General features: G+C 32.6%; 1 protein-coding gene across 1 annotated transcript; it reads left to right on the top strand.

Annotated features, from left to right (window-relative positions):
• The first annotated feature begins 286 nt into the window (after nt 1-286).
• MS3_00000827 (uncharacterized protein) lies at nt 287-11725 on the top strand. Its single transcript, XM_051208442.1, has 2 exons — nt 287-595; nt 6000-11725. The coding sequence occupies exons 1-2, from the start codon at nt 545-547 to the stop codon at nt 6636-6638; spliced, it is 690 nt and encodes a 229-aa protein (XP_051072973.1). The 5' UTR covers nt 287-544; the 3' UTR covers nt 6639-11725.
• The last annotated feature ends 210 nt before the right edge of the window (nt 11726-11935 follow it).

The raw sequence follows: 11935 nt of genomic DNA, 5'->3' as shown, positions 1-11935 counted from the left end.
GTCACTTTTAAAATAAGTACAATAAAAAAGGAAATTAACAAGACGGGACACAGGAGGTAGAATATAGAGAGTAAAGTTCACGAGAAACACTGTATTTAAGATTTAAAGGAAGATTGAACTCAACTGCTCCATCATGAACGATTTCAAACCGTCTCCATAGATTCCAACTATTACATAGGCCTTAAGCATGAGGTTTACACTTGTCTATACAGCTCAGAGGAACAGTCAGGGATTTTATGAATCACCTCTGTATCTTGGTTTCGAACATGCCTCCGTAATTATTATGTTTAAATTATCTTATTCTGTACAAATATTTTTATCAAAATTATTTTTAATAAAGATATATTAATCCCAATGAGTAGTCCTTGTATAACATCTTGGCTGATTATTATTATTATTATTCTACTGTACCTTTTCCACTGCACATCTAGTATTTTCTGTTTATTTCATTGTTGTTGGCCTTCTGTTTCATTTCCAAGAGCACTCTGTTCCGACTGTTGCATCAACACAACAAAGACGGACCCAGTTATTCGCTCTTAGAAAAATGATACGAGTAATGGACAAGGAACATCATGAAATTTTAGCAGATTTAAGGGTAATGTTTATTATAAATTTTTATTTATATGATTAATATCGCTACTGTTATTGAATGGATCACAATTAATCATATTAATTAAGATTATATTATATTAATTGATATCCATGACGAACTAGCTCCTCTACTGTCGCAACTGCAAAGCCATTGAAACCATCCTCGTGATGATAACGCCGATTAGTAGTAATAGACATTGGGTTATGTAGCTCCCAATGGCATATACTCATTCATCTTTTATTTTCCTCTAAAAATGGAGTCCCAGTATCCTTTTATACATAACTTCTCATCCTGTCTTTTTTTAACCATATTCTCAATGTTTATTCTTTCTCATTATCATTGTTACTACAATGATTTCGACTCGTTAACTTTTCACATTGTTAAATTCATTTCATAGCACTGTGTTATGGGAATTTGAGTCAATACATATCTGTCAGACTCTCTATGTTATGACTGAAAATACTACTGAGTTATCTTCCTTATGCTGAAGTTATATATATGCAAGGATGTTAGATGCTGATGAATCGATCACTATGACAATCCAGTCGACAAAAATGCCGTACTACAATTGCCATCATTATGAATATTATTTGTAGAGACTTCAGTAAACTTTGAAAATAATTTTTGGTGAAAATTAAAACAGTAGCACAACTACTAAACAAGTATTGCATGAATTGATTTCAAATTTAAAGTGTGTAACCACTGGATTCCAACTTTGGTTTAGTCATTAACGTATCAATGAGTTATAAATGTTTAACTGTTCCTGATTGATAAGATGTTATTTTATTGTATGCGTTAACTTATTTCATCTGATGATTGGAAATGAGCTAATTATCTGTTAGTTAGTTATTTAGTAATGGTGTCACAAACATCATATTTAATTATTTGCATAATATGTTACTGACTCATCAGTATCAGTACTTAACAGTAGAAAGTCACCACATGATATTCAAATTTGTAAAAGTACCATGTTCTCACTTAAATACAAGAATCTTTTAGGTGCAAACATCTGTTCTTAGTTGTCCTTATAAATGTACGGACTGTCGGGAAATTTTGAAATGGGTTGAAATAATTGTTCAGTACTACTTGATTTTCGATGATCAGTCAATCATAACGTAGAGAGTCTGACAGATATGTATTGACTCAAATTCCCATAACACAGTGCTATGAAATGAATTTAACAATGTGAAAAGTTAACGAGTCGAAATCATTGTAGTAACAATGATAATGAGAAAGAATAAACATTGAGAATATGGTTAAAAAAAGACAGGATGAGAAGTTATGTATAAAAGGATACTGGGACTCCATTTTTAGAGGAAAATAAAAGATGAATGCCATTGCGACTGATTATGAATCACGTCACCCAACTACTGATCTTGATTGATAGTATGCATCTATCTACGCGTCTTGGATCAATAGTTGATAATTTCATGAATTTATGTCACGTTTTAGTGTGGTCACCATTAACTTTCTTCCAGCTGACATTACTCGTTGAGGTAGGCAACCATCAGTCAATAGTGTTTTTGCAGCCTACTGTTACTGTTACTACTATTACTAATTATTATTTATTTGTTTATATGTATGCATCATTTCATCTAATAAAAGAGTTCACTGTGTAACTTTAAACTATCCATCCTTTTCTCGATCGTTTTTCTATAAATTCCTTCCGGATGTGAAAATAATCATCGATTTTATTACTATTTTTATTACCACTGTTATGTTTGTTAGTCACTATAAAAATTATACTTTACTGATCGTAAAATCTATAAATCAAAAATTTATCCCGATAACGTTGTTATGCCATAGAATAGATGGATAAATTAATAGGTAAATGGATGGATAGGTATATAGATTAATTGATAGACGAGTTGGTAGACAGATATGTAGTCAGATGGGTGGATTGTTAGTAGTGAGAAAAAGAAAGATTAGAAAACAAAAGCACGTGATATGTAATCCGTCCGTAATTTTGTAACCCCGTACAACACTTCACTTTGTAGACAAATTAAGTGTACTAAGGAATATTTCTAAAAGTTGGTAAGTGGAAACCTTCAAAACATTACTATTATCACAAAATCACACAAATAATCTTTCATAAAAAATACCGTTATCGCTTTGTATACATTTCATCGTGTTCCTTTTCAATGGGTTATGAATGCGCACTGCTAAGGAGTCCCATACTAGGATGAAACTTCTTTCCAGTCCTTCCTAGTTTTCAATGGTTATCTAGTTTATTTCTTTGTTAGAAGAGATTGATTGGACATTTTCTCATTCCATGATAAAGTTTTCTGTATCGTGAATTGATTAAACCTAAATCTATAAGCACTGGACGACCGTTTCGTCCTAGTATGGGACTCCTCAGCAGTGCCTATCCACGATCCTGTTCTCCAGATTCGAACCCAGGACCTTCGGTCTCGCGCACGAACACTTAACCTCTAGACTATTGAGCCGGCACCGAACGGTGTTAGTGTCTAACTTCCACCAAACAAAACGAACCACAATCACATCATTAGAGCGTAACAAAACACTCACTACTTTCATACAATGGACAGATTTTCTAATGTTAACACTAACTATATCACATTTATATATATTGAGCAACACTTAGATATCAACATTTTCCTCACTTGGTGGACGAACCATGTACGGAAGATGCTTTATAGATTCTTATGATTAACTGTTCGTTCTCTCTACTTAGTGCTTGTACATTTCAGACTATATTTCACATGTTTAAAGTTAATCCAAAATGAGCTACAGAAGAGAGAATACATACTCTATAGCAGAGAGGTATATATCTTATCTGTATTAAGCAGATAAGGCAATCAGTTGGCGATGACCAACTCTAAACAGGCTTTATTATGTCTCGAACATTTTCATTATTTATCAGATTCATTCAAACTGAGAAAACTATTAAAATAAACTATTTAGCGAATTAATTCAATCAATTTTCATTACATTTTTTTAGAGTAGAAGACGAATACATTTTAGACATTCACTGCCAGTAAATGTATAGAGATATCCAACCCTTCAGAAGTCTCTCTAAAAAGATATGCTTAGTGTCCTAGCTTTAGTTTTTGTGAACTCAAGACATTGATATAAGATAGCACTATAACTGACTAATCTCTGGATAATGAATAACATCTTGCTTATCCAGTCCTGCTTAATGGTTATTATTTTATTTATTCGAACACATCAATATTGGTACAAGAGGGCACCAAATATATATGCGCCACACAAAGCAATGAGAATGGGAAGAGAAAAAAGAAGGTAAGGAACGTAAAAGAAAAAAGGAGAAGAACAATAACGACCAGATTAGTGTAAGGTAGTGTAGTAATAATAATAACAATAATAATAATGGGGGGAACGGAAAGGTACAACCAGAAGAAATCTTTCAGTTAAGGAAGATACAACCACTTTTTATGAAGAAAGTAAAAGAAGGTCACGGCAGGATCGCCAATGGCTTCTAGTTTGAGCCATATCTGATAACGTCTCTAGCCACTGTGTTGCACCATCTCTCGGACCCCAGCCAGGGAGTCGTGAAGGACCAACAGAAGACAGCCCTTTTCAGCTTTCTTTCATACACTGACAACCTCTCCGCTTTTTCCAACCAGTCCCAGAGTCGGCAAATAATGCACGACGTGGAATTCTCTGGGCCGACATTCGTAGAACATGTTCAAGCCACCGAAGTTGATGTTTCAAGATGGTAACACCAATTGGATTATCGTCTCTGCGCCGGAACATACGATACCGAACCTCTGCACTACTAACATGGTGTTGCCACTGGATGTGAGCAATTCTTCGGAGACAACGGTGATCAAACACAGAGAGTCGTCTAACATCTTCAACTTGGAGGCCAGGTTTCACAAGCATAGAATAGAACTGCTCTCACCGACGCGTTGTAGATCCGAAGTTTTACAGCCAGACTGACATCACGAAGGTGCCAAAGATGGCCCAAATTGGTATAATCCGCTCTGGCTTTCACTATACGTGCATTGATCTCATCACTCACACCCCCACCAGCACTTATGCAGCTACCCAGATGCACGAATTTCTCGACTACTTCTATCTGCTCACCATCCAGGGTGAGTACAGGATTAGGATCATGCCAGTCTTGTAGAAGTACTTTGCACTTCGAATGTGCAAAGCACATACCTTACCTACGTACATTGATTGCCAACTGATTAAGTGCGGATTGCATGCCTTGGGCATTATCACACAGTGAGACAATATCATCCTCATACTCAATGTCGAGAAGTCTTTCTCCAGGCAACAGATCCACACCGCCATTACTTACATCCATCAGGGTTGTTTCCAGAATGTCATCGGTGGTAAAGTTGAAGAGGAATTGTGAGATTAGGCAACCCTGTCTAACCCCACTGCTTGAATGGAACAATGGAGAAAGATGGTTGTAAACCCTCACTCTATCTGAGGTGTTTGCATATAGGGCCTTTAAGATGTTAATAAACTTCTCAGGTACACCCTTCTTCAATAGACAATCCCAGAGAACAGTCTCGTCCAACGAATCGAAGGCAGCTCTGATGTCAAGAAACACTACGATTGTTGGCCTTTGATTAGTATGGCGGTGTTCTAACATTTGGCGGAGGGTGAAGTTATGATCAATACATCCTCAATCGGAACGAAACCCAGCCTGCTCCTCGGGAACCAATCTTTCTCGGGTTTTGAACAACGTACGAAGTTGCAACCATCTTGCTGACATCAATTTTTTGGTGACGATCACTTCGTTGGCCACTGAAAAGTAAAGTAAGATTGGCGCAGACCAGGGCATGATCAGAATTCAGATAGGTACTCCAAAATGAGCGTTTGTGCATCCTATGTGGATCCTAACATATGAATTAAGATATATAATCTATTCCATGGATTTCTAAGCATTAAATTTGTGCAAATAAACTAGTATGATGCATTATTTGAAAGGTATAATTTTTTTTTATGAGGAGAAGGAAACAATAATCTGTTGATGATTATTTTAAAGATGGAATTTTCATTATGCATGTATATGAGTTGAAGTATTGTTGAAAATTAAGTTTTTCGTCAAACAGTTGTTTCATTCTAGTTCATAATTTTGTAAATAATGTACATTTTCAACTGAAACTAGTGGTCATATTGCAACTTGACTGATAGAATTCAATCAACACTAGACAATCATTTATAAACTATGTGGATATTATTTTCAATGCACCAAACGGAGGACAAATAAACAGTAAGATATTTTCAGATACAGTGTGGTTACAAACCAAACACACCTGTTAAAGAGAGATAGAGCTCACATTCTAACATTTGTATTGTATATATCACGTTGTAGGAATATTATTATTCATGTGTATATTGTTTCTGGAATTTGAGACTCAATGTTTGATGTGTATTTTTGTCCTTCATATATATATGCATATAGGTTCTCAGGTCTGATCTTCGGTTCCCTGAACTATATGTGGAAATGTTTCAATTAGCTGATAGTGCATCAGCGCTATTTTCCGCTTCTGCTCAAGCTGTAACACTAGCCTGTTCTGGTGTTCTACAATCCTCATTAGGATCTTTTCAAAATTCTCAGTTAGCATCAACTTCTTTAAATAATAATCAATCTAATTTAAATATAAATAAATCATCTGATTCGACAGTAAATAATAGTGATTTTATTCTATCCGTTGATCGATGGGATGCAGGTCGACTTGCTTTAACTGTTCCAGCAGCAGCCGCAGCTGCAGCTGCAGCAGTTGTTGCATTAACTGAACAAACTTCTATATGTCAAAATAATAATAATAATCAGTTATTACTACAACCTAATTCTCAATTGTCTTCAACATGTGCATTTCCTCAATTCTCCAATTCAATTGTTGTCGGTTCATCATCATTATTGTCAACCAATGTTAGTCTTAGTTCGTGCCAGAAACGAGCTAAAAATGATGTAAATCAATCGGATAATACAACATCTACTATTCCTGTTTTTCCCACGAATACCAATAATACCATTGCTTTTATCACTTCACCTTCTTCTTTTATGTTTCCTAATCAATTACATCATCCATCTTCTTGATATTTATCTGCCTCTCTCTATCCATCTTGTTGTACTCTCATACAAATATAAAATACCCAGTCACACTAAATTGATCCTGTGTGTCTTACATTCTTAATGGTTATCTTTTAAATCTATGAAATACATCTTTACATTTTTTTCGAGATCTATTCGTCCATCGATTTTTTTTCTTTTGCCCTCAAAATAAAGATGATGATTATGAGGCAACACATTACACAATTACATATTGATTAATTTAGTTTCTATGAGACTGTATCTCCTGGATTTTTCTTGTTTTGTATTTATGTGGATTGTTTTTAAGCTTATACTTTTATTATTATTTTTCTTTTCCAAATCGAGTTTCTTTTTTCTCTCAACCTTAAACATTATCATCATTGTGTGTGTGTGTGTGTTGTACTTCAATGATTGTGTATTATTGATTGTTTTTGTTGTACACTTATTTTTTTTTGTTTGTAATATGACACACATACATTGCAATGAACCTTTCTGTAAAACAATTAAAATGGAAGAAATCTAACTGATATATATATATATATATATATATATATATATATACACGCAAAATCTACGGTAATCAATAATTTATTGTATTTCTTTATGGTGGTGTAACTCAGGTTATAATTTTCGGTCTATTTATTTATTAAATTAATTTAATTTAATGAAAGGGATTTATATTTTATATCTCTTTTACAACGCCTCTAAAATTTACATTGTAAATGACCATTTGTGTCTATATGTGTGTCTATGTATGTGTGTGTGTATGTAGGTACAAGGAGAGAGAAAGTAACAACAACAACAACAACCACGACAATGAAGAAGAAGAATAATAATAATGAATTTTGCCATTAGTATAGTGTCATTGTGTTTTGGTTGATTTATATATATATTTATTGGAATTGTTATTGATATTGATATTATTCGTCTTGATATTATGGTCACAATGTGGTGTATACGTTTTATTCATTGTTTCCATTCTATCTTACTCAAATTTATTTAAAATGATTTCTGTTTATTATTCATGGTTTTTCTTAAAGTTTCAAGCTTCTTTTTTTTCTTTTCTCATTCTTTATCTTCATCTTTATTCAATATTTCGTTTTTGTATACTGCATGCTATATGAATTTTGATTCGTTTGTGTATTATTTAATTTAAGGTATATGCCCAGTGTGTGTGTGTATGATGTTGTACACTTGTCAATCCATATTTTAATAAATATGTTCCCTTTTATTTTTCAATATCACTAATGTGTAATTTTATTATTATTATTATTATCACCATCTCAGGGAATAATGAACTTTTACTATGACTAATAATATCAAATTTGTTATATAAGCAGTAATACTACTTACAAGTCAGTGTATATTATTATTATTATTATTATTATTATTATTATTATTACTGTTTGATCTATCTGTCTATCTCATGGAACATTTTTTACGTTTGCTTTCTACCTGCATTACCTCGATTCCATTTTCCCCTCTTTATCCACACTTAATATTGTATACACAGGGATACGTACATGTATTTATCTATCTGCATATACTTGTTACAATCTTGTTCTATGTAGAACAATTTACCGTGCCACTTTTATATATATATATATATATATATATATATATGCACTACTCGTACCCTTTTTTATAATACATGAATTTGCTTTTCCTAAAGTTTTACAATGACTTAATTCCGACCGATGATACCTAAAAACTCTGTTTTATGGAGTCTGTAAATGGTTATTATGATGTTGTTTTTTTCGTCAGGATATGCTTTTATAAATTTCCATATTGAAAATTTTTTGTTCTTTACCACTTTTGAGTTGCTTTTTTTACCTACTCCCCGTGTGTCTCTTCACTTCGAATATATTCCTTTATATGACTTTAATAAAACAGACTTGGATTCGTGTGAGTGCAATGCACAAACCCACATACCATTTTTTTGGATTTTGTCTTCTATTTTTACATATGTATGTATACGCGCACCCTAAATACAGACACGTTTTGCTTTGCTTTTTTCTTACCCTACTCACTATCTATATCATGGTAACCAGTGTTGACGTCCTGATTCAAGTACCCAGGTTTGTCTGTGTTCAGACGATTTGTTTATCACATCTCGGTACACACATGTGCTTAGAGACACACATACATTCATTTTGTTGAATATCCGATTATGTTTTCCTACTGCTAGACCTTTTTCTTCACCTCATTAAAGGAGATCAGTCATCTCAGATGTGGAAACTAAAACAGTCATATTGTTAGTCTTGGTGTTTACTGTGTGTACACTCGTACCATATACTGTTCATTGTTATTTATAATACCAGGTAATTTCTACACGGTTTTTGTTATTAGTGTTATTTTGGCCTATTTATTTCTCTCGTGTTACACTACAATGATCTTTTTTTGGTTTAATTGTACTTTCGAATACAACACATGTACATATATGCATACACATGTTTCTTCATTCATTAACACGGCAGGGAATTGCAAATAATGTTGTATTCCTTTCTTATTTTTTATTAAAAAAGACGCAGGCACTAATTGGCTACCTCATTTTGTCATTATCACAAATTATTAACATTGTCAATCAAACAACATTGGAATTAGAACTCAAAACAGGCCCACATGCACACACACACTAAAATGCACCTCACTGATTCAAAAGTCGTAATCGAACAAACAAGCAATGTATACAATATCTATAGTGACTTTTTCATCCTTTTTTAATAGTATTTCAACAACCTTTCTTCGTCTTATTTATTGATTTCCAGTTCACGACATCAATTCGATTGTCATTATTCTCTTTTTCTATGATGAATTTCAAGAATATTATTTTCTGCTTCAGGGTGTATTCATTTCAGCTTAATCTTTATTAAAGCGCCAATCTGTCTCGCTACATACAGAAAGATGTGCGCCATATGAATGAAACCAATGTAAGTTTTCATTGTAATTTTACAATAAACTAATAAATGCGCCATTTTTTTAAACAAAAATTCTTCTTTTCCTTTCTAAGTATTGATAAAATATGCTGATATTTTATTCCAATGCATGTTTCTATCTGTGTGTACAAGTGAATGATTTTATTTTTTTTTGGGGGGGGATCTAATAATCAATAGAAAGATAAATTAAAAGAAGAAAAAAAAGAAAAGAAACGTGATCAGTTTCTCTTTTTTTTCTTCTAATTTTGAATCCCTGCAATTTATCGTCTCCTATGAGAAGTATATTGTCAAGTAAAATTTATTTAAAACAGCTTCATGTAAACTATTTTTTCCCTTCATTTTATTCACTATACTATTTATTATTGTTAATAATAGTATATTTTATAATTGTAATTATTATAAATAGTAGAATTGGTCAATTTATATAGCGCCTTTTCTTTTGTTTTTAATTGTTTTATTTATTTATTTATTTATTTATTCATTACTTCTAAGTTGTCTATTTCAACTACATATTGATCGATTTATTTATTGAATGAATATGTTTTGTTCTTTCTTTTACCCTCCCTCCTTTCTCATTCTCACTCTCTTTTATTCACGAATTTCTTGTCTCTTTTGTTGTACGTACATATGTGTGTGTGTGTTCGTGCGTGCGAGCGAGCGAGCGTGCGTGTGTGCATATATTGTTCTGATATAATTATGTTACAATTACAAACAGAATATAAATAGACATACTTGTATACATGCTACTAGACATACATACAGTTTAACCATTTTGTGCCTGATTATAACTTCTTTTTCTTCTTCATAAATTCAAGAAAAAAAAATGAAATTTTAATGATATTTGATTTTGTTCTCCTTTTTTTTTTATTATTTATTATTATTATTATCAATTCTACTTTGAATGCGCCAATCATAGTTATTAATCAGTCAGGTAGTTGTATGCACATTTTTATCCATTTGTACTTCTATTCTGTACTGTATTCTATTATTGTAATGACTATTTATTGTATCAGAATATGAGTTCAATAAAACGGAACATGTATGTGTAGGTATATCTTTTCAAGGTTATATATATATATATATATTCCTTTACTTCACTCCATTTTACACACATCTATACTCATAAATATATACTTCCATAACAATTACATTACCATTGCCATACCATTCTCTTGCTCAGGTAATTTATGATCACCGGTCATCTTGTTCATGTGTTTTCTTTCTTTTAACATACTTGTTTCTTGTTTCATGACTTCATTAGTATATGTGGGTGTACGGTGTTGTTTTATGTTCACTTACGTACACTTGCCCTATTTCACATGTTATTTAGTCTGAATCCATACATTGGAATTCCATTCCCCATGTTTCTTCTTTTCAACGAATACAGACTGTGTAGTGAATAAAATATTTACGTTGATATATATATGAATTGAATTCCAAGTGACTCTTACCGTTGATCCTATTGAGCTGTATGCTTCATCTTTTGTTTTACACATATATGTAAAGAAGAATAAATAAACAGTTTTCTTTTTTTTTTACCTCGTTCTCATTGTCTCACATCTCTTTGCGCCGATTGTTACTGTGTTATTTCCTCTGTTTTTCTTATTATTCTCTACGAGAAAAAAAACGATCATTGATTTTTGTCTTTTGATGAATAATAAATAGTAATATATTTTAAAATTTAGTTGTCTACATTTACTACAAACATAAAATAATCAATAAAATATACTAGAATTATTTTAGTTTCATTCATATTTACTCTATACAATTGGTTGGGTTCTCTTCAAATGTTGAGTTGTGATGATTACGTCATTGTATTATGACCGTTTCGTCCTATCGTAGGACTTCTCAGGTGTGCGTATTCACGATTCCGCGTCGTGATATTCAAACCTAGGCAGGATCGTGGATGCGCACTTCTGAGAAGTCGCACGATAGGACGAGATGGCTGTCCAGTGCTTCCAGGTTTTCCTTGGTGGTTTCACTTCAATGGACTCATGATCTCAAGTATTAAAATCACATTGATTTATTTACATGTTGTGTAATACCTATACGTAAAAAAAATGACCACGTAACACATTCGACATTGTCATTTTTACTCCATCGTGACAAAAAACGTACCGTTCCTAAAAAGTTTTTGGATATTCTAACCAATTCTACACACATACTTTTATTGCTCACTTTCTGTAATGAAAGATATAAGTTATTCCTTTTTTGAATTTTATACAAAAACTCGAAGGTTCTGATTAGGTCTTTAATGTTATATAATTTCAATAGTATAGATACCCCCCGAAAAAACTCCGAGAGACTGTAATTTATGGACGAGCCAATCAGAATATAAGATAACGAGTCACGTATTTTGATGGGAAA

Source organism: Schistosoma haematobium, chromosome 1 (genome assembly GCF_000699445.3).
Source record: "Schistosoma haematobium chromosome 1, whole genome shotgun sequence".
Lineage (NCBI taxonomy): Eukaryota > Metazoa > Platyhelminthes > Trematoda > Strigeidida > Schistosomatidae > Schistosoma > Schistosoma haematobium.
This window is presented reverse-complemented; position numbering and strand designations above follow the sequence as displayed.